General features: G+C 42.9%; 1 protein-coding gene and 3 long non-coding RNA genes across 5 annotated transcripts; all 4 read left to right on the top strand.

Annotated features, from left to right (window-relative positions):
* Nucleotides 1-859: 859 nt before the first annotated feature.
* LOC140273196 (NLR family CARD domain-containing protein 3-like) lies at nucleotides 860-7,378 on the top strand. Its single transcript, XM_072368712.1, has 8 exons — nucleotides 860-1,281; nucleotides 1,366-1,482; nucleotides 1,763-1,876; nucleotides 3,890-3,968; nucleotides 4,131-4,338; nucleotides 4,486-6,487; nucleotides 6,778-6,951; nucleotides 7,093-7,378. Exons 1-8 carry the CDS (start codon nucleotides 1,214-1,216, stop codon nucleotides 7,376-7,378), a joined length of 3,048 nt encoding a protein of 1,015 aa, XP_072224813.1. The 5' UTR covers nucleotides 860-1,213.
* Nucleotides 7,379-9,542: 2,164 nt separating this feature from the next.
* LOC140272639 (uncharacterized) lies at nucleotides 9,543-10,477 on the top strand. The gene is made up of 2 exons (XR_011907965.1): nucleotides 9,543-10,046; nucleotides 10,228-10,477. It is a non-coding gene; the product is annotated as an uncharacterized lncRNA (long non-coding RNA).
* Nucleotides 10,478-16,127: 5,650 nt separating this feature from the next.
* On the top strand, nucleotides 16,128-19,586 carry LOC140272634 (uncharacterized). Of its 2 annotated transcripts, none has more exons than XR_011907960.1 (3): nucleotides 16,128-17,072; nucleotides 19,259-19,369; nucleotides 19,454-19,586. It is a non-coding gene; the product is annotated as an uncharacterized lncRNA (long non-coding RNA). The 2 variants fall into 2 exon arrangements; XR_011907961.1 differs by lacking the exon at nucleotides 16,128-17,072 and adding an exon at nucleotides 17,166-17,183.
* A 1,031-nt stretch (nucleotides 19,587-20,617) lies between these two features.
* LOC140272637 (uncharacterized) lies at nucleotides 20,618-21,568 on the top strand. Its single transcript, XR_011907963.1, has 3 exons — nucleotides 20,618-20,651; nucleotides 21,212-21,290; nucleotides 21,453-21,568. It is a non-coding gene; the product is annotated as an uncharacterized lncRNA (long non-coding RNA).
* Nucleotides 21,569-21,578: the final 10 nt, after the last annotated feature.

The following is a 21,578-nucleotide window of genomic DNA, read 5'->3' as shown; positions in this document are numbered from 1 at the left end:
ACACAGACAGCTGGATCCAGGATGGCTCTGATTGGTCTGCAGACCAGAGAGATGTCACCTTGATGTGTTCACAGTTTGTCACACGATGACAGATGTTTTCAGTCTAGCTGCACACATCTGGTGCATCTGCAGCAGCACTAAAACTACAGAGCTGCTGCACAGAACAGATCCCAGTTCAAAGCCTGGTTTTAATGTTTCTGACGGCGATTCTGGAGAATCTCAGAGAACATTCAGAGAGAACAGCTGAATAAATGTTTTCAGATCAGAGTTTGTTGCTCAGGAGCTTGGAGGCGTGTTTTAACATGAACTCCACTGGTCAGACAGGTTCTATCTGTCCCGCCTCCATCACAGGTGGACTCTGCTCTGACTGGTTCCAGGAAGCAGCTCACCTGTGTCTCAGTCTGTCGAGTGGAGAGTCTTCTTCTTCTGCAGCTCTGAACAATCTGTGAGTTTCCTGTTTGTTTCTGCTCTGTAATGTTGGAGAACATGTTCGCTTCTTATTTCAGAACAAACTTTGATCACCAGGAAAAATAGTCGTAAAATCTCAAACACCCCTGAGGTGGATCGTACCATTTGCTAACAGGTTTGGTGATTATTATCTTAAAGGTAGAGATCATGAGGAAATATAGACAGTATATTAATATGTAAAACACATATGTTCAGAGTTCATTGTGCTTCAGTCAGACTTTACATTCAGACTAAAATAATTCTTTAACATCATCCTTTAGTTTCTGCTGTTGACCTGTTTCCTGTTTTCAAATGTTTCATTTGATCTAATTTCAGCTCCCTTTTCTCAGTATTTAGACTTTTGATCAGCTTTATTAAAGCCTCACACAGCTAAGATCTAACAACTGTCTCTGTTTGTATTTGCTGTTAAAAAGTCCTCTGAAAACTAAACTAAAGAATCCTTCATCATGGTCATCGGGATCATGAGGTGTGTGCTGGGCTGTAGCTCCATGCCTCCACCTAGTGGACAGGTAGTGGAAGTACAGCAGCTGATGGCAGCTTCCTCTGCCTCAACACTCCTGTCTGACTGCATTCAGAGACACTGATATGAAACAGAGAATCAGAGCCAATCAGTGGAGGAGCAGCTGATCTGTTTACAGCTCAGATGATGGAAAAGAGGATTTGAGTTGATGTGCAGATGAATGATCTGTGTTTCCTCTGCAGATGAAGGTAGAAAGTGTGTGTGAGCTGATGTGAATCCAGCAGCATGGATCAGTGTGAGGACACTAAAACCACTCTGTGTGGGGAACATGAGAGCCAGAGCAAAGCTCAGAGGTGAGACCACCATCTCTAACTGTCCATGACTCTTCTCCATGTCAGAGCTCAGCGCTCACATCACCAAACCACCTTTATTCACAGGAACCAAGCTGGATCTGCAGCTGAATCTGGACCTGAACCCAGCTGTGTGTCCTTTAAGAGCAACAGGTCCAAGGATCAGATCATTCATTTCCAACATGATGTTCCATCAGACAAACAGTGAGTAGCTGTCAGTATTCAGTGGAGGCTGCATCATGGTTCAGATGAATTATTTCAGACTTGGATCAGTTCTTGATGTCTCTGATGAGATTAATCAGCTGCATCATGTGTGTAATGTGATGTTTACTTTAGTCTTTCTGCTCTTTATTAAAACAAAGTGAAGTTTTCAGTTGATTTATTCAAAATAAATCATTTTCTGTCACATTTTTACTTTTTAATCCAAACTGAATTTTACTGAACGTGTAAATTTAAATTAAACAAGTGTTTTTTTTCCTATCAGCAGCTTTCAGAGACCTGAACCTGAACCTGAACCCAGCTGTGTGTCCATGAGGAGCGACTGGTCAAAGGGTCGTATTATTGACTTTAAATCAGACCAACGTTCACGGTCTCAGAGGTGAGCTGAGTGTAAATGGTGTAACACTGTAAAATGTTCCAGAGTCAGTCTGAACAGTTCTTATTCCAACTTGTGTTTAATGTGAGCTCTTATTCACATCATTTCATGTTCACATGTGAAACTGTCAGAGTGGAAAGAATGGATGTTAAAACAGGTCTCTTTCAGTGAGGAAAATATTAAGAATGATATTTATTATAGAGGAGCTGTTTCTAAAATAAATGTTCTGAACAATGTCAGCTGCTTTACAAACAGTCTCACATGAACAAAGTCACATGGATCAATAATAACTTTGATGGTAAAATGTCTGAACAGATTTTCAAAGGTTTTCACAAAGAAGAAAGTTTTTAGAAGGATCTGAAATGATTTCAGACTCAGAGTTTGAGTTCAGGGGCACAGATTAGGGATGGGAATCCATAAGAACTGATCAATACAAAGTCATTATCGATGCTTCTTATGGATCCAGTTCTTTATTAATTCCCTCATCGATTGCTGACCCAGTTTTATACGAGTCAGCAACCATCTGAAATCCCAAAGACATGAAGTTTGGGTTTGGTGTCTTTGTGAGCTCCACACAGATAATGTGAATAAAATACTAACATGATTAAAATATCAACCAATAACTTTAACTTCTAAATAACTTCAGCTTTCAGTCTCAGATAAGGACTTTTTTAGGTCTAATATTTTTCTAACAGACGATGAAAGACTGTCACCTGAGCTTCCTGAGATGTGGATCTGCTGCAGAGAAAGGGTCCAATCAGGCTTTCACAGCTCATTCTGTGACAGAATGATGATCATTCACCCATTCATCACTCATCACTTTATGTTAGCTGCAGCATCAGTTTCTCTGTCAACATGTGAAAAGCAGGAAAATGAATAATGTCATTTAATTTAGGCTGACTCAGAGGAAAATGTGTTAATCATGGAGCTAGTTTAATGTAACACAGGATATTTACAGTCCCAGATGATCTGTTCAGATGGTAAACATCATGGTTCTCAAATTCTCCCTGATCAGAGCTGATATATGGCTTCCTCCTGGTGTGATGCAGCTTCAGCTCACATTTCTGGATGCAGCCGTGGACTGTGTTGAGTGGAAATGCTTTTCCCAGCTCCTCCTGAGCCCATGTGGCTGTATGGATCATGGTGGCCTGACGGTTTCTCCTGCAGTGCTGCCTGAGGGCTCCGAGCTCATCCAGCAGGGGTTTCTGTCCTTGGCCTTTCCACACTGAGGTTTCCCCAGACTCCCTGAATCTGTTCCCAATATTCTGCTCTGTAGATGCTGAAAGACCAAAGTTCTTTCCAGTCTGACTCTGAGGAATATTTCCTGAACTTATTGATGATTCTCTGATGGAGTTTGGCCCAAAGTGGTGAGCCACGACCCATCCTTGTTGGAGAGGCTGAACCTTTGGTGGAAGCTGCTTTTATACCCAATCCTGACACCCTCACCTGTCAGCAGGTAACCTGCTGGTTGGAGAAGCTCCAGAAGCTGTTGCTGTAGATTATATAAACTTTCTGTCTTTATTCGACTCCAGAACAACTTTTACTGAGTGTTGCTGCAGCAGATTCTACATTTGCTTCTGTTTTCTAAATATAAAGAAGTTGGTCAGTGAAGACTCTGAAAATCATTTCTTTGGACTCGTTTCTGTTCAATAAAACCAATTAACTGATTCCAGATTGAAGCTCTTGTTGTATTTTAGAAACTGCAGCTACAATCCAACCAACACGTCAGCTCGACTCCTCACAAACACACAAATCTTCTGTCTGTTCACACAGTTCTGTGTCCCTTCCTCCTCAAACTGCTTCATCTGACACCAGCTTCCTCCCACTGTTAGAGACACACTGAGCTCTTATCTTCTGGAACACAGATGCTGCTGATGTGCAGCTTCAGAGTTAATCAGCTGCTTTATGGCTGCGTTCACTGTTCACATCCACACATCCCTTCATGGACCTTTACCTTGTGTTTGTCTCTGTGTGGACAGACACAATGTGAGCTCATTCTTCATCATTCCTCCACAGAGTGGACCAGCAGAGCTCAGAGGTTCCCAGTGGTCAGTCTGCCCAGCAGCATCAGACACAGCTGGACTCCATATTTATGGTCTGTACATGTACAACAGCTACTTTTCCATCTATTGTGTTCACAGTCATCTCCAGGCTGCACTTTGTAGACCAGCGGATTGTCAGTGTGTCCAACATGGATCTGATGTTTGGCTCCATGATTTCAGCCTGATTGGCTCATTCATATAGTATTCTGTTCCAGCTGCTGGAGGACAACATGCTCACTTTTGTGAAGGAGGAGCTGAAGAAGATGCAGAAGGGTCTGAGTCCAGATTACCCAGAATGCTTAGAGAGTCAGAGGGAGGGTGAGGATGAAGAGCAGAGGAGCAGCAGAGAGGCATTAGTGAAGATCACAGTTCACTTCCTGAGGAGAATGAAGCAGGAGGAGCTGGCTGAGCGTCTGCAGAGCAGTAAGAGGATTTCTCTAAAGATTTAACCTGCTGGATAAATGACACATTTACTGATGTCTCAGCTCACAGAACAACACATGTTCAAATACTCATTCTTTACAGGGTGGAAATGTCTGTTTACTGATGTTATTTCTTGTCTTCATTCAGAACTTTGTGGACGTAAAGTTAAATCTGCTCTGAAGAAGAAGTTCCAGTGTGTGTTTGAGGGGATTCCTAAAGCAGGAAACCCAACCCTTCTGAATCAGATCTACACAGAGCTCTACATCACAGAGGGGGGGACTGGAGAGGTCAATGATGAACATGAGGTCAGACAGATTGAAGCAGCATCCAGGAAAGCAGACAGAGCAGAAACATCCATCAGACAAGAAGACATCTTTAAACTCCCACCTGGAAGAGATGAACCAATCAGAGCAGTGATGACAAAGGGAGTGGCTGGCATTGGGAAAACAGTCTTAACTCAGAAGTTCACTCTGGACTGGGCTGAAGGCAAAGCCAACCAGGACATCCACTTCATGTTTCCATTCACTTTCAGAGAGCTGAATGTGCTGAAAGAGAAAAAGTTCAGCTTGGTGGAACTTGTTCATCACTTCTTTACTGAAACCAAAGCAGCAGGAATCTGCAGCTTTGAACAGTTTCAGGTTGTGTTCATCTTTGACGGTCTGGATGAGTGTCGACTTCCTCTGGACTTCCACAGCAAGGAGCCCCTGACTGATGCTACAGAGTCCACCTCAGTGGATGTGCTGCTGACAAACCTCATCAGGGGGAACCTGCTTCCCTCTGCTCGCCTCTGGATAACCACACGGCCTGCAGCAGCCAGTCAGATCCCTCCTGGCTGTGTTGGCATGGTGACAGAGGTCAGAGGGTTCACTGACCCACAGAAGGAGGAGTACTTCAGGAAGAGATTCAGAGATTCAGAGCAGGCCAGCAGCATCATCTCCCACATCCAGACATCACGAAGCCTCCACATCATGTGCCACATCCCAGTCTTCTGCTGGATCACTGCTACAGTTCTGGAGGATGTGTTGGAAACCAGAGAGGGAGGAGAGCTGCCCAAGACCCTGACTGAGATGTACATCCACTTCCTGGTGGTTCAGGCCAAAGTGAAGAAGGTCAAGTATGATGGAGGAGCTGAGACAGATCCACACTGGAGTCCAGAGAGCAGGAAGATGATTGAGTCTCTGGGAAAACTGGCTTTTGAGCAGCTGCAGAAAGGAAACCTGATCTTCTATGAATCAGACCTGACAGAGTGTGGCATCGATATCTCAGCAGCCTCAGTGTACTCAGGAGTGTTCACACAGATCTTTAAAGAGGAGAGAGGGCTGTACCAGGAGAAGGTGTTCTGCTTCATCCATCTGAGTGTTCAGGAGTTTCTGGCTGCTCTTCATGTCCATCTGACCTTCATCAAGTCTGGAGTCAACCTGATGGAAGAACAACAATCATCATCATCATCATCATTATCCCAGATACCTAAAGATTCAAAAAAGAGTCTTGAGAGAAGTTACAGTCAAACAGAAATAAGTGCACAAGCTCCTATCGCAAAGGCACAAATATCTTTTCCTTTAAAGTCTTTGAGAAAAATGTTCGGTTTTCGCTCTGGTGTCAATCAGCAGAATAAACAACAAACATCCTCCCAGACATCTGAAACAACAGAAGATCAATCTGCAGATTCTCTTCGACTCTTCCATCAGAGTTCTGTGGACAAGGCCTTAAAGAGTCCAAATGGACACCTGGACCTGTTCCTCCGCTTCCTCCTGGGTCTTTCCCTCCAGACCAATCAGAGGCTCCTACGAGGCCTGCTGACACAGACAGGAAGTAGCTCACAGACAGGAAGTAGCTCACAGACCAATCAGGAAACAGTTGATTACATCAAGAAGAAGATCAGTGAGAATCTGTCTGCAGAGAGAAGCATCAATCTGTTCCACTGTCTGAATGAACTGAATGATCGTTCTCTGGTGGAGGAGATCCAACAGGCCCTGAGTTCAGGACGTCTCTCCACAGATGAACTGTCTCCTGCTCAGTGGTCAGCTCTGGTCTTCATCTTACTGTCATCAGGAAAACATCTGGATGTGTTTGACCTGAAGAAATACTCTGCTTCAGAGGAGGCTCTTCTGAGGCTGCTGCCAGTGGTCAAAGCCTCCAACAAAGCTGTGTAAGTACAGAGATAAATATGTTTTAAATACTCTGTTTACTTGTTAAAAGGAGAGAAAATAACTGAGTTATTTCTCAGATCATTTCAGTTTGTAGATAACACAGATTCACAGCAAACAGTTACATCAGATCAGTTCACATAAAGAGGAAAGAAACACGCTGCAAGAATGTGGCAACACTTTATAATATAGAATTAGGATAAATGTCATCATTATTTATTAATTCAACCATCTTTAATGTGAATAATGAATAATTACATAACTTAACTCTTTTCCTGTTATTCCTCCTCAGACTGAGTGACTGTAACCTCTCAGAGAGAAGCTGTGCAACTCTGTCCTCAGCTCTCAGCTCCCAGTCCTCCAGTCTGACAGACCTGGACCTGAGTAACAACAACCTGCAGGATTCAGGGGTGAAGCAGCTGTCTGTTGGACTGCAGAGTCCAAACTGTAACCTGGAAGCTCTCAGGTCAGGATTAATTCAGCTGTTCAACTCCTGATCATTTTAATTCTGCTTTACAGTCATGGATGAACAGCTGACCTGTTCAGGATGGTGTCTGCTGTTGGTGTCTTTTCTCTCAGTATCTGCCATTTGTGTTGTTTTCTGCAGCCTGTCAGGCTGTCTGATCACAGAGGAAGGCTGTGCTTCTCTGATCTCAGCTCTGACCTCCAACCCCTCCCATCTGAGAGAGCTGGACCTGAGCTACAACCATCCAGGAGACTCAGGAGTGAAGCAGCTATCAGCTGGACTGGAGGATCCACAGTGGAGGCTGGACACTCTCAGGTATGGAGAGGTCTGCTGCAGCATCACACAATGTCTGATGGAGGAGGAAGAGCTGGAAACATGTTCTCTGTCCTTCACTCAGCCCTGTCTTTTTGCTTCATGCTGGTTCTGAGTTTTATATGAACCTACATGTAGGAGCATTTTTCCTTTGTTCACTCAAGCAGATCTTTACACAGAACATTTAACAGCTTTATGTTGGTCTGCAGCTCAAAAACATCACAGTTTCTAGATAAAGGGTGAAAAACTGTGGAATGACTGTTTTCCTGACTTTTCCCTCCTCCAGAGATACAGCTTACATCTCACTATGTGATGATGTTCATGTTAAACGTCAGTCAGCTGACTCCCAGGTCAGAGTTCAGACCAACCTGACATGTTGTCCACAGTCCGTTCACTTTGTTAGTTCGTTCTCACTCACCAATGATCACAGTTAGGAGTTAAAAACACACAGTCAGGGTTTTAAATTAGAAATGGTTACAGATCACACATTTGACCTCTCAGTCCAGCTGCATCAGGTGATCCGTGCAGTTTCACCACTTAATGACGTCCACATTTCTGGCCCTGATGGGCCTCTGCTGACTGGCTGCTGATGAGCTGGTGCTGCTGCTGTTGACCTGCTCACTTTGGCATTGGTTCAGCATAAAATTCATCCTGTTTTAAACTCACTGTCATACTCTGAATGGACATAAATGTGATTTTCAGATTCAGAGAAATCTTCCTCGTCATTGTCTTCCCAATCTTCTTTCTCTTTGGGCTTTGACTGAGCTGTTCCAGAACCCTGTGTTTCTGATTCCTTTGGAGAAGTTTCTTGGTGGATTTACTGGAATGTTTTCTCTCATTGTCATGGAGCATGGTCCACCTCTGCTTCAGCTGCAGTTTCTGGACAGATGGTCTCACATTTTCCTCAAACAGCCTCTGAAATGGTGAAGAATTCATGTTGGATTCTGTGATGGAGAGTTGACCGGGCCCTGCCTCAGACCCAAACCATTACATTTACAGCTTCAGGCTTCACTGTTGGTTTAAAGTTCTTCTGCTCAAATATTGCCTTTAGTTTACACCAAACAAGTTCCCTGTTACAGTGTCCAAATAATTCAGTTTTAGATCCATCCAAAATGATCCAAAGTCCAGGGACCAGATGCATAAATCCATTCATCCATTTTCTCTACCTGCTTAATTCAGTTCATGGTGGCAGGAACTGGAGCCTATCCCAGCAGCCACAGGGCGAGAGGCAGGTCCACCCTGGGTGGGTCTAGAGTCCATCTCACACACAAACACACAAACCGCTCATACAGATGTTCCTGCATTAAATAAAGAGAATCTGCACATTTCACACATTCCTCAGACCGTGCGTACAGATGTTTTCAGTGTAATTTAAGTCTGATCCGAAGTGGAGATTAAACTTCTGAAACATCCCATACTGTCCACGTACTTTCATAACTTATTTCCATAACTTCAGACACAGTCGGTTCCTTTTCCTTTCACCGGCTCATGAGCTGGTTAGAAGTGATGAGGAGCAGCGAGGGAGGAGCAAACCTCTGTCAGGAGGAGGAGGAAATGTCTGCCAGCATTAGCCGGTGTCCCCTTAAAACAGCGTGGATCTGTCAGAATGATGGAGGTTTATCAGGTCATTTCTGAGATAAATGGGCCACAAAGAAAACATACATACCAGCAATCATCTGCTGGTTAATGCACAGCCTGTAAGGAAACATATTCAGCAGATTCAGAGACTTTATTCATCCAGTTAAAGGGATATTTCTGTGTTTTCCAAGTGGGGCTGTGTGAAGGACTCATGAGCAGTCAGCATCTTCCTCAGTGTAGAACAATGTGTGTGTGAGAGCCATGTAATGTCCATGTGTGCATGCTGAAAGAGACGGTGCTGCTCTGACCCCCCTCCTCCTTTCAGGGTGGAGCCTGCTGGAGAACGATGGCTGACACCAGGTCTGAGGAAGTGTAAGTGTGTTCTTCATCTGATTCATGACATCCAGCCATCTTCACACTGTCACATCCCTCACTGATCAAAGTGTACAGATGATAGATCAATAACTGCAGCTGGATTGTGTTTGTTCTCTCCATCAGATTCCTGTCGACTCACCATCGACACAAACACAGTGAACAGTGAACTGAAACTGTCTGACAACAACAGGAAGGTGACACATGTGGTGGAGGTTCAGTCATATCCTGATCATCCACACAGATTTTACTGGTGTTCTCAGCTGCTGTGTAGAAATGTTCTGACCGGTCGCTGTTTCTGGGAGGTCGAGTGGAGAGGAACAGTTTATATATCAGTGAGTTACAGAAGAATCAGCAGGAGAGGAGACAGAGACTGTGTGTTTGGATTCAACGATCAGTCCTGGAGTCTGAGCTGCTCTGCTAGTTCTGGTTACTCTGTCTGGCACAATGACAGAAAAACACGCATCTCCTCCTCCTCCGTCTCTAACAGAGCAGCAGTGTATTTGGACCGTCCTGCTGGCACTCTGTCCTTCTACAGAGTCTCCTCTGACACACTGATCCACCTCCACACCTTCAACACCACATTCACTGAAGAACCTCTGCTTCCTGGGTTTGGAGTCTGGTCCTCTGGTTCCTCAGTGTCTCTGTGTTGAGCACAAAGAGTTTCCTCCTGTCAGAGAATCACTGTTGAACAGATAGTTCAGTCTGTACATGTCTGTCTCTTTCACTCAGAAACACCTTTTCAGATTCATGGATTCAGTCAGTTTCTGTTTGAAACTCTTCTGAATGATTCCTTGGAAACTTCTTCCTCTTCCAGTCCTTTAAAGATGGAAGCTGCCATTCTTCCAGGATGATGTTTTTCTGTGTTTCCAGTCAAAGCTTCACACTGAATATCAGTATGTTGTGTTTCTCTGCAGCTCACTGCAGCTGAGACCATTCAGTTGCTGTCAGCTGCAGTTAGTTTGCTGCACATGTGACAAACTGTGACATCAGAGAGGAATCACTGAGCTGCAGTCAGCCCAGATGAATTTCCAACCTGCTGACAGATCTTCACTGGTTCTGCTCCAATGAGCAGAAGGTTGGTGAGCAGCCAGGGTTCATCCTGATGATGTGCAATTATAGACTGAATTATTGATTTCTGATCGCAGAGTTTTGATATTTTACATAATTTTACATCATTATTTTTAACATTCAGTCTCACAATGTTTGACTTTGTGTTTGAAATGTTGAATTTTTAAAATCTTCAATAAATATTTTCAAAAATAATTTTGATATTTTCTCTTTTACATTAAATTTGTATTTAGTATCTGAACATTTAGACTTTTTAATGATTTTAGACTTTTTGATAAAACGTTTAATTATTTATCTAAAAACTTTACTTCATCGATGAAAATGTATAATTTTTACAAACTGCAGCTTTTTAGTTTGAAAGATACGAAAAAAGCCAGAACAAATTTTATTTTATAAAGATTTTATTTCCACATTTTTCTGTTCCGCATTCTTCATATGCGTTTTCCTTTCAAATGTATGTAGGATGATGTAAGCATGACATTAATATGCATCTCTATTAATGTCCTCACTGCTTTAACACCTGTCATTTGTTCCAGTTACTGGAAACTTAACTGCTCTATGTTACAAAATAGTGAAACTAAAAAAGGATCAGGGATATGATCTCATTTTACTGGTCCAAAGCAAACAATGAAAACTCTTTTGGGACTAATTGGGAACTCCTTAAATATGAGTTGGGAACATTTTTAGGAAAGTGTGGAGCTCAAGCTGTCAAAGCGAGAAAAGCAGAAGAGTTGAAGCCTGTGTGGAGCAGAACTAACTTATCCAGCAAAAACCCGACTCCTCAACAGAGGAAGAAACAGAAGAACTCATTCTCCTGCAAATATAACTCCATGACTTATATTTCCAGAAAGCAAAGGGTGCCTTTATCAGGTCTCGCTCCAAATGGTGAGAAGAAGGAGAACAAAACACTCATTACTTCTTTAATCTTTAATGCCGCCAACAATAATATTAGTAGGTTCAGTATTAACGGAGCTGTTACTGAAGATCATCGTAAAATAGCAGGTTTTTGTTCTCATTGTTCTAAAGACCTGTACAGTTCCAAATGTTGTCAATCGGCAGCTGATAGTTTTTAAATTCCCTGTGGGTTAAGACAACAGGTGAAGCAGATAAAGTATCCTGTGACAGGCCTTTATCTGCTGTAGAAGTGCAGCAAGCCATCAATCAGCTCAGAAACAATAAATCTCCAGGGTCTGATGGACTAACAGCTGAATTTTAGAAATCTTTCATTGCTGAACTGACTCCCTTTTTACAGAAAGTCTTTATAGAATATAGAATTAACCAATGCCCCCACGCACTTTGACTCAAGTCTTAATTCCCAAAGCAAAAAAGGAAAATCTACTTTTAGACAATTGGCGAGCGACCTGCTACTAAAGAACGATTCCAACATATTAGCTCACTTATATAACAAGATTCAGATCAGAGCTGGACTCTGTTACCAAGGAAACACAGTCAGGCTTTATGAATAAGAGGCATGTTGCAGATAATGTGAGGCTCGTCCAAGACATGTTGGATTATCCAGAAATGGTGGAGGATGATGGGTTCATTGTGTTTCTGGATTCCTAGAAAGCCTTTGATACAGTCCAACATCCGTTCATTTTACAATCCCTTAAGAAATTTGGCTTTGGCAACTATTTTTTTCTCAGCTGTCAAAAGTCTACATCACAGAAGTAACAGCTCAGTTAAACTAATGGGTGGAATGTCTCCTGGATTTAAGGTCTCCAGAGGCATTAGACATCGGTGCCCTGCTTCACCTGTTCTTACTTGCAGCTCAGCTCAGAACATCAGAGGGATGTTCTGTTTGGGCTCTTTGACTTCAACAAAAATAAAGAAAAATTCAACAAAACATTTATTATTAACCTCATCATACTGATGGCGAAATTTCACATTCATAAATGTAAATTTACTCGGAGAAAACCTTCTTTTGTTGCCTTTCACAGTGAGCTCAGGCAGTTTATTTTTTCCATTAAATGTTCTAACAACCATAAAGATAATATCTGAAAACAATTTCTTTAACAGTTCTTGGTGGGATGGCTCGGGAGTCTGCTGTATCTGTACAATGTTTTGTGTGCTGTGCTTTTTGCACATTTACGTAGAATAATATAAGTAATAATAATAATAAAGTTTCTTTAAAAGAATCCCAAGCGGCGCATGAGAGTGACGTCATGAACCGCTCTTCTTCTGCGGTTGTCGGGCTCAGCTGCACACAACATGGCGCTCTCTGACACCATCGCACAATCCCGGTGAGAATTAGCTTCCCATGTGGAGTTAAACACAGTTTCTGAGTCGGATTCCCGTGACAGACTTGAGCAGATTATAGAGAACTTGGCTGCATACTCTGCCGTCACAGATACGATGTCAGCGAAGCTGCCCGAGCTAACTGGCTCTCAGTCCTTCAGCGACTCGACGCCGCGGTGCCTGAGAGGGGACGACCGGTGTCGTGCCGAAGTAGTTCTCCCCGACAGAAGCTGTAGGAGAGCTGGCTCCTCCTAACTATACCCGATTGCACCCATGTCCAGAGGAAAGAACAGTCTGCAGGTCCCTGAAGTTATTGTTTGATGGCTGCTGCTGTCAGTGAGGTTTTGCTAAGTCTCTCATTATTTGCAGCACAACACCTGCTTGGATTTGTCTGCAGCCAACGTAGGGCGCTATGATTCATTTCAAAGAGCTGAGAACACCCGCACAGAGAACTAAACAATCGTACTGTAGCCCAAACTATTTCCCACCAAAATCCGTCTCATTCTTTTCTTTATCTTTTAACAATGTTTTAATGCGCGCGTGTCCTGACGCGATTCCACGAATACTGTGAAGAAGCGGTGTCCAATAACACGCTGGAAGAAGTTTCCAGCCAAGAATGCGCTGAATGAATGCGGCTGTTCTCATCGTGGTGACGGGCTGACAAATCTACATGGTTGGAACTTTTAATGTTGGAGGGTTGAGATTCCCATCATGCTGTGTGAATGTCACAAGTTACAATATTTCTGTAGAAGTCACAGAGAGTTAAAAACATGTAAAAATCCGCTCTGCCACATACTGTGGGCTGGTTCAAACTGTCACAACTTGGAGGGTATAGTTCAGAAAGCTGAGAATTATCTCCAGATTTCAGCCACATCTCATTTAAAAATATAAAATCAGGCTGAATATAAATGATAAAACCATCTGAAATCAAAGTGCTGTTGGAAAGAGCTTTTTTACTTTAAAAAGAGTGAATTTAACCGAGAAAAAGAAGCTGAAGAACCTTTAATCAGTTCATATCAGTCAGTTATCTCTCTGCTGACTCTCTCATTATCAGACTGATGAACATTAGAGCCAGAATCCTGCAGTAAGAGGAGTAATGTTGGTGAGAACATCAGTATTACTGTATGTGAGGAGTTGTAGTTACTGACCGTGACCACTGGAGGGCAGTGATGATCGTAGTTTCTCTGTTACAGTCCACATGATGACAATGACGGCAGCAAGCAGCAGGGAGTCACAATGCAACAGTTAAAGTAGTTTATACAAAACATTATGTTAGAATAACCAATAAGAGCTTTTTTTACATTAAAAAGAGTGAATTTAACCGAGAAAATAAAGAAGCTGAAGAACCTTTAATCAGTTCATATCAGTCAGTTATCTCTCTGCTTACTCTCTCATTATCAGACTGATGAACATTAGAGCCAGAATCCTGCAGTAAGAGGAGTAATGTTGGTGAGAACATCAGTATTACTGTATGTGAGGAGTTGTAGTTACTGACCGTGACCACTGGAGGGCAGTGATGATCGTAGTTTCTCTGTTACAGTCCACATGATGACAATGACGGCAGCAAGCAGCAGGGAGTCACAATGCAACAGTTAAAGTAGTTTATACAAAACATTATGTTAGAATAAATAATGACAGAACAGCTGAAAATATATATTAAAAATATAGAACTTTATCTACAGAGTGTCCCAAGATTTAAAAGTTGTATAGATATGGCAGTGCAATAAAACTACTTATTAACAGTGGCGTCATTAGGCTGAAGCCCCCCTAAAATATTAGTTTTTTAATAAAATAAATTATATTTTTTTAAATAAAAAAACGCCGACATATTCAATATAAAATATCCAGAATATGAGTTTGAATAAATAATGATATAACTTGTCATTATTCCCTTGAATATGATGATAAATCTGTCAGTTTCCCCTCACTTCATAGCGTAAGGTAGAGAGAGCCCCTTCAGGGCCTCGTTATCCAGCCCATTCCACCTGTTCATATGGAGAACTCCCACATCACTGAACATCCTGTCCACGTTTCCCTGTGACTTTGCTTGCAGTCGGTACCTGCAGCGCTGTACCTTTGAAGCACTCAGAGCCCAACAGAACAGCATCAGGAGAAGAACGGATGGATGAAGAATGGATAGAAGCAAGTTTTTCCAAAAAGTCCTTCTTCATCACTGCTGGTAGTAACAGTTAGTTAGCTCCATCCCCAGCTAACAGCAGAAAGTCTCATGGAGTCAGTAAACCAAATGCTCTGTGTTTGACAAATAAAAACCTGGCTTGCATCCTGTAGACAATCTGTGCACGTCTTTGGTGTTTTTTGCTCAGTAGTTATATCTCAGCTCTGAAAGAGACTTCAGACCTGGCAGAAGCTTTGATCTGTGAACAAGCAGTGTGTGACACTGTGATTTAGTCACGTCAGGCATCATGGAGTGGAGCCAAGGCCGTAACTACCATTGAGGCCTCAGAGGTCGTGTCCTCGGTATTCTTTATTCTTTATCCTTTTTAGGAGTTGTGACTCATGACCTCAGTATTTATTCTGCTTACGGCCCTGAGTGGAGCCACACAGTTTTTTGACCTCACTCTTTTTATTTGTATTTCTCATTTTTGTGGATGGTCATGCTGGACTGTTGCATCTTGCTTTATTTTATAAGTAAATGAAGGAAACTAAGGAGAGGATCCTGTGGAGTTTTTCCTCTGAGTGTGAGGTGGATAACGAGGCTGAGAGCGTCCAGCTCATGGCTTCATTATTTAGGAACCTACACCAGAGATAACACAGCAATAAAGGCGACCTATGACCTCTGTTCAGTTTCTCTGACTGTGGGATTTAGCCACACCCATTCCTGAAGTCTCCATGATGGGCTCAGTTTTATGGAGTCACTGTGAGCTGCTCAGATAGATGAATTATTGACTCCTCAGGCTATCAAAGGTGGCTGCTGTGGGATGTGTTCTCTGCTGGTTATGGCCTGTAAAGTCTATCTGCCTGCAGAGGCCAGCAGCTGTGCTTCTGAATGTTTGTCTTTGTTGGTTTTATCCACCCTTTAAGAACATATTAAAAACCAAATCCAAGTGAAACACTTCAGTAGCTTTTACTGGATAAATCACTTGTTTCTGTGTTATTTCAACATGAATCTCCTCTGGGAGGGGAGGCGGGTGTCCTGATCGACTCCTGCCCTCCTGAACATTTACTGTCTGAGCTTCGGCCCTCAGAGGGCCCAGATTTTCATTATTTCTGCTCTTTATCCACCGTCTGAACCACCAAACATCTGAAAACCAAACAGAAAATTACAGGAAAGTTTTGTTTCCTTTAGCTTTTGTGAATCATTCCTAAACACCTTCCCCACATGACTGATCACATGATCAATCAGCTGTTTGAGGCAATAAACATGAGCAGCACTGATATAAAAGAAGAGTCCCAGCAGTTTAAAGGATTCCTGCAGATCTCTCTCCATGTTTCTCTGCTTTTTCTTGTGTTTTCTTCCTTCAGGTTTAGTTTCCAGTGAGCCACCGATACTCTGTTTATTTGGACCGCAGCCTTTAGCGCCCCCTGCTGACCGCAGCACACACTACTTTATTCAGCCCAAACCAGCTGATGGAAACACAATTAGATCACAGGGGGTCAAGGAAGAGCTGAACCGCATCAGCAGCTTCAGGCTTTCTCAGCTCATCCTGCAGGCATCACTGTGGAGACACTTCTGAGTCTTTGAAGGGAACATTTCAGAATAAAAGAGCAGGAAAGTCTTTCTCTACAGTCAGCAGCATAAGAGCATAAATTCTGTCCACACCACACTACATTTGGGCTGTTTGAGGCAACAGCATGAAATATTCAGAAAGACAGAAGTGAAACACTCAAAGCTTGTTGTGGCTGAAGTGTTGATGATGAAGCTCTGAGGCTCACTGTGCTGCTGTTTAATGTTTAAATCCTGCTTCTGCTGGGAGAAACAGAGAAATACACCTTTAGTTTGAAGCTTTGACGCAGGACAAAAGCAGCAGTCAAACACACCTAAAACTCTGGGGAAATGTTCCACCCAGTTTGCTAAAAACACCTTTGTCTTAGACTTAAAATCCATCTTTTTTTATTCTACTGAGATCAAAACTGGTCATCAGCAGGAAAATCAGAGCAAAATATCGACTGAGATTAAAGCCTGACTCAAAGCCAACCCTGGATCCAGTTCAGCCCATCCTCTGCTCCCTGACTGCCAGGATGAGTGGTCTGTTCACCCAGAGTTCATTTCACTGTTGATCCTGAGCTGGTGAACATCAGTCACACCTGAACACACCTGTTCTGATGCAGAGACAGCCCTACAGGAAGCAGAGACATGTTCATGAGGGGAAGTTAGAGGCTGAATCTCAGAGAGAACTGCAGAACAAAGTTCAGAGTTTGATGTTCAGGAGCTTGGAGGCGTGTTTTAACATGAACTCCACTGGTCAGACAGCTTCTATCTGTCCCGCCTCCATCACAGGTGGACTCTGCTCTGACTGGTTCCAGGAAGCAGCTCACCTGTGTCTCAGTCTGTCGAGTGGAGAGTCTTCTTCTTCTGCAGCTCTGAACAATCTGTGAGTTTCCTGTTTGTTTCTGCTCTGTAATGTTGGAGAACATGTTCGCTTCTTATTTCAGAACAAACTTTGATCACTTTGTGTTTGAAGACAAATCTACATGATGATCAGGTTATTGATTAACTGGAATCAATCAGCATGATGATCAGCTGATGTTTCTGTTTGTTTCCTTCTCAAACAAACTGCTTCATGTTTTATTTCTGGAATCAAAGTGTCGTCTCCAGCTTTAAAGTCAGAAAGAGCAGCTTCCTGTGAAAAAAAACACCGTAACAGATATTTTACAGTTTTCCATTTTACAGACGCCTTGTCCTCCCCCAGCAGGCGAGTATCACATGTAATAAATGAGATTCTGCCTCCTCCAGAGATAACACAGGAATAAAGGCGACCTATGACCTCTGACAGCGTTTAGTTTATCTGACTGTGGGACTTAGATTAGATTAGATTCAACTTTATTGTCATTGTGCAGAGTACAGGTACAGAGCCAAAGAAATGCAGTTAGCATCTAACCAGAAGGGCAAAATACAGAATTATTTACAGAAAGTGCAGTGGAAATCTTCTAGGAATAAATATCTATTATAAATATATGTACATTGTGAAGAGAGTGCATACAGATGAGGTGTGCACATTCAGTGAGTGGAGAGGGCAGCTTACATGTGCTAAGAGCTGCATGCAGACAGTGTTGTAGAATGAATAATATGTACAAAGGCGTGAGGCCTGAGTGAGACACATAAGCTGTGCAGAAGGTGCAAGGCTGCAGTGAAGTGACGATGGTAGAAGTTAAAGTGACGGTGCAGAACTCAGCAGGGTCACAGCCTCAGAAAGAAGCTCTTCCTGAGGCTCCTGTAACGTCTGCCAGATGGGAGAAGGGTGGAAAGACCGTGGCTGGGATGAGACACGTCCTTGATGATGTTCCTCACCCTGCCCAGGCAGCATCTGTGCTAAATGTCCTGGATGGAGGGTAACTGGGCGCCTGTGATGCGTTGGGCGGTCTTTACCACCCGCTGGAGTGCTCTGCGGTGTTATGAAATGCATCCCCTGCTGGTCCTGCTTTAAAGAGAGTCTGGGATGGAATGATGGGACTTCATCATAATCTGTTTACCTGAAGAAGCATTAAAATAATCAGGTTTCACAGTTTTAGGTTCATTTTTAGATGATTTCATTGGGCTACACTGAGTAAAGATTGTTGATAGAAAATGTCTCCAGCCGTGTTTCGGGCTGACTGCAGAAGTGTTGCTCAGGGCCTTACTTTGGAGGATTTCTACAATAATATAATAACAGGTGAAACAGATGCTCTAAACTGTACAATTGTTGGATTAACATAAGTGTGCACGTATTATTCATCCATGAAGACATGAGAAAAAAGATGAAGGAATGAAACACCGTTGTCAGCTCAGTGTTATCACTGTAACTTTATTGGATAAATGTAATAATCCACACCTGAAACGGCTCCCGCGCACTCCCGCGTGCTCCCGCGCATATGGATGCATTTCTGTGCATAACAGCTGTCAGCTGCAGAGGAACTGCGGTACCTGGAATCAAAGTGTCGTCTCCAGCTTTAAAGTCAGAAAGAGCAGCTTCCTGTCAGACCTTTCAGAATAAAATGAGCTGAATGTCAGTGATGAAGCTGTGATGCAGCATATATTTAACTTGTTTAGTCTGATGATGATGAGGATGTTCAGAGTTCATTGTGCTTCAGTCAGACTTTACATTCAGACTAAAATAATTCTTTAACATCATCCTTTAGTTTCTGCTGTTGACCTGTTTCCTGTTTTCAAATGTTTCATTTGATCTAATTTCAGCTCCTTTTTCTCAGTATTTAGACTTTTGATCAGCTTTATTAAAGCCTCACACAGCTAATATGTAACATCTGTCTCTGTTTGTATTTGCTGTTAAAAAGTCCTCTGAAAACTAAACTAAAGAATACTTCATCAAGGTCATCGGGATCATGAGGTGTGTGCTGGGCTGTAGCTCCATGCCTCCACCTAGTGGACAGGTAGTGGAAGTACAGCAGCTGATGGCAGCTTCCTCTGCCTCAACACTCCTGTCTGACTGCATTCAGAGACACTGATATGAAACAGAGAATCAGAGCCAATCAGTGGAGGAGCAGCTGATCTGTTTACAGCTCAGATGATGGAAAAGAGGATTTGAGTTGATGTGCAGATGAATGATCTGTGTTTCCTCTGCAGATGAAGGTAGAAAGTGTGTGTGAGCTGATGTGAATCCAGCAGCATGGATCAGTGTGAGGACACTAAAACCACTCTGTGTGGGGAACATGAGAGCCAGAGCAAAGCTCAGAGGTGAGACCACCATCTCTAACTGTCCATGACTCTTCTCCATGTCAGAGCTCAGCGCTCACATCACCAAACCACCTTTATTCACAGGAACCAAGCTGGATCTGCAGCTGAATCTGGACCTGAACCCAGCTGTGTGTCCTTTAAGAGCGACAGGTCAAAGGATCGTCTTATTGACTTTAAATCAGTCCAACGTTCACGGTCTCTGAGGTGAGCTGAGTGTAAATGGTGTAACACTGTAAAATGTTGCAGAGTCAGTCTGAACAGTTCTTATTCCAACTTGTGTTTAATGTGAGCTCTTATTCACATCATTTCATGTTCACATGTGAAACTGTCAGAGTGGAAAGAATGGATGTTAAAACAGGTCTCTTTCAGTGAGGAAAATATTAAGAATGATATTTATTATAGAGGAGCTGTTTCTAAAAGAAATGTTCTGAACAATGTCAGCTGCTTCACAAACAGTCTCACATGAACAAAGTCACATGGATCAATAATAACTTTGATGGTAAAATGTCTGTAAAAAGTCATTATCGATGCTTCTTATGGATCCAGTTCTTTATAAATTCCCTGATCAATTGCTGACAGAGAAAGGGTCCAATCAGGCTTTCACAGCTCATTCTGTGACAGAATGATGATCATTCACCCGTTCATCACTCATCACTTTATGTTAGCTGCAGCATCAGTTTCTCTGTCAACATGTGAAAAGCAGGAAAGGAGATAATATCATTTAATTTAGGCTGAGTCAGAGAAAAATGTGTTAATCATGGAGCTAGTTTAATGTAACACAGGATATTTACAGTCCCAGATGATCTGTTCAGATGGTAAACATCAAATTCTCCCTGATCAGAGCTGATATATGGCTTCCTCCTGGTGTGATGCAGCTTCAGCTCACATTTCTGGATGCAGCCGTGGACTGTGTTGAGTGGAAATGCTTTTCCCAGCTCCTCCTGAGCCCATGTGGCTGTATGGATCATGGTGGCCTGACGGTTTCTCCTGCAGTGCTGCCTGAGGGCTCCGAGCTCATCCAACAGTGCTTTCTGTCCTTGGCCTTTCCACACTGAGATTTCCCCAGACTCCCTGAATCTGTTCCCAATATTCTGCTCTGTAGATGCTGAAAGACCAAAGTTCTTTACAGTCTGACTCTGAGGAATATTTCCTGAACTTATTGATGATTCTCTGATGGAGTTTGGCACAAAGTGGTGAGCCACGACCCATCCTTGTTGGAGAGGCTGAACCTTTGGTGGAAGCTGCTTTTATACCCAATCCTGACACCCTCACCTGGCAGCAGGTAACCTGCTGATTGGAGAAGCTCCAGAAGCTGTTGCTGTAGATTCTATAAACTTTCTGTCTTTATTTGGCTCCAGAACAGCTTTTACTGAGTGTTGCTGCAGCAGATTCTACATTTGCTTCTGTTTTCTAAAGACAAAGAAGTTGGTCAGTGAAGACTCTGAAAATCCTTTCTTTCGACTCGTTTCTGTTCAGTAAAACCAATGAAGTGATTCTAGATTGAAGCTCTTGTTGTATTTTAGAAACTACAGCTACAATCCAACCAACACGTCAGCTGGACTCCTCACAAACACACAAATCTTCTGTCTGTTCACACAGTTCTGTGTCCCTTCCTCCTCAAACTGCTTCATCTGACATCAGCTTCCTCCCACTGTTAGAGACACACTGAGCTCTTATCTTCTGGAACACAGATGCTGCTGATGTGCAGCTTCAGAGTTAATCAGCTGCTTTATGGCTGCGTTCACTGTTCACATCCACACATCCCTTCATGGACCTTTACCTTGTGTTTGTCTCTGTGTGGACAGACACAATGTGAGCTCATTCTTCATCATTCCTCCACAGAGTGGACCAGCAGAGCTCAGAGGTTCCCAGTGGTCAGTCTGCCCAGCAGCATCAGACACAGCTGGACTCCATATTTATGGTCTGTACATGTACAACAGCTACTTTTCCATCTATTGTGTTCACAGTCATCTCCAGGCTGCACTTTGCAGACCAGCGGATTGTCAGTGTGTCCAACATGGATCTGATGTTTGGCTCCATGATTTCAGTCTGATTGGCTCATTCATATAGTATTCTGTTCCAGCTGCTGGAGGACAACATGCTCACTTTTGTGAAGGAGGAGCTGAAGAAGATCCAGAAGGGTCTGAGTCCAGATTACCCAGAATGCTTAGAGAGTCAGAGGGAGGGTGAGGATGAAGAGCAGAGGTGG

The sequence above is a fragment of the Leuresthes tenuis genome, unplaced genomic scaffold (assembly GCF_036924035.1).
Source record: "Leuresthes tenuis unplaced genomic scaffold, fLeuTen1.0.hap1 SCAF_17, whole genome shotgun sequence".
NCBI lineage: Eukaryota > Metazoa > Chordata > Actinopteri > Atheriniformes > Atherinopsidae > Leuresthes > Leuresthes tenuis.
This window is presented reverse-complemented; position numbering and strand designations above follow the sequence as displayed.

Excerpts from the sequence above, each read along its gene's own strand:
- LOC140273196 (XM_072368712.1), top strand. The coding sequence starts at position 1,214 with ATGGATCAGTGTGAGGACACTAAAACCACTCTGTGTGGGGAACATGAG. Across the intron at positions 1,282-1,365 it reads AGCCAGAGCAAAGCTCAGAG|GAACCAAGCTGGATCTGCAG; the intron begins GTGAGACCACCA and ends CTTTATTCACAG. Across the intron at positions 3,969-4,130 it reads AGCTGGACTCCATATTTATG|CTGCTGGAGGACAACATGCT; the intron begins GTCTGTACATGT and ends ATTCTGTTCCAG.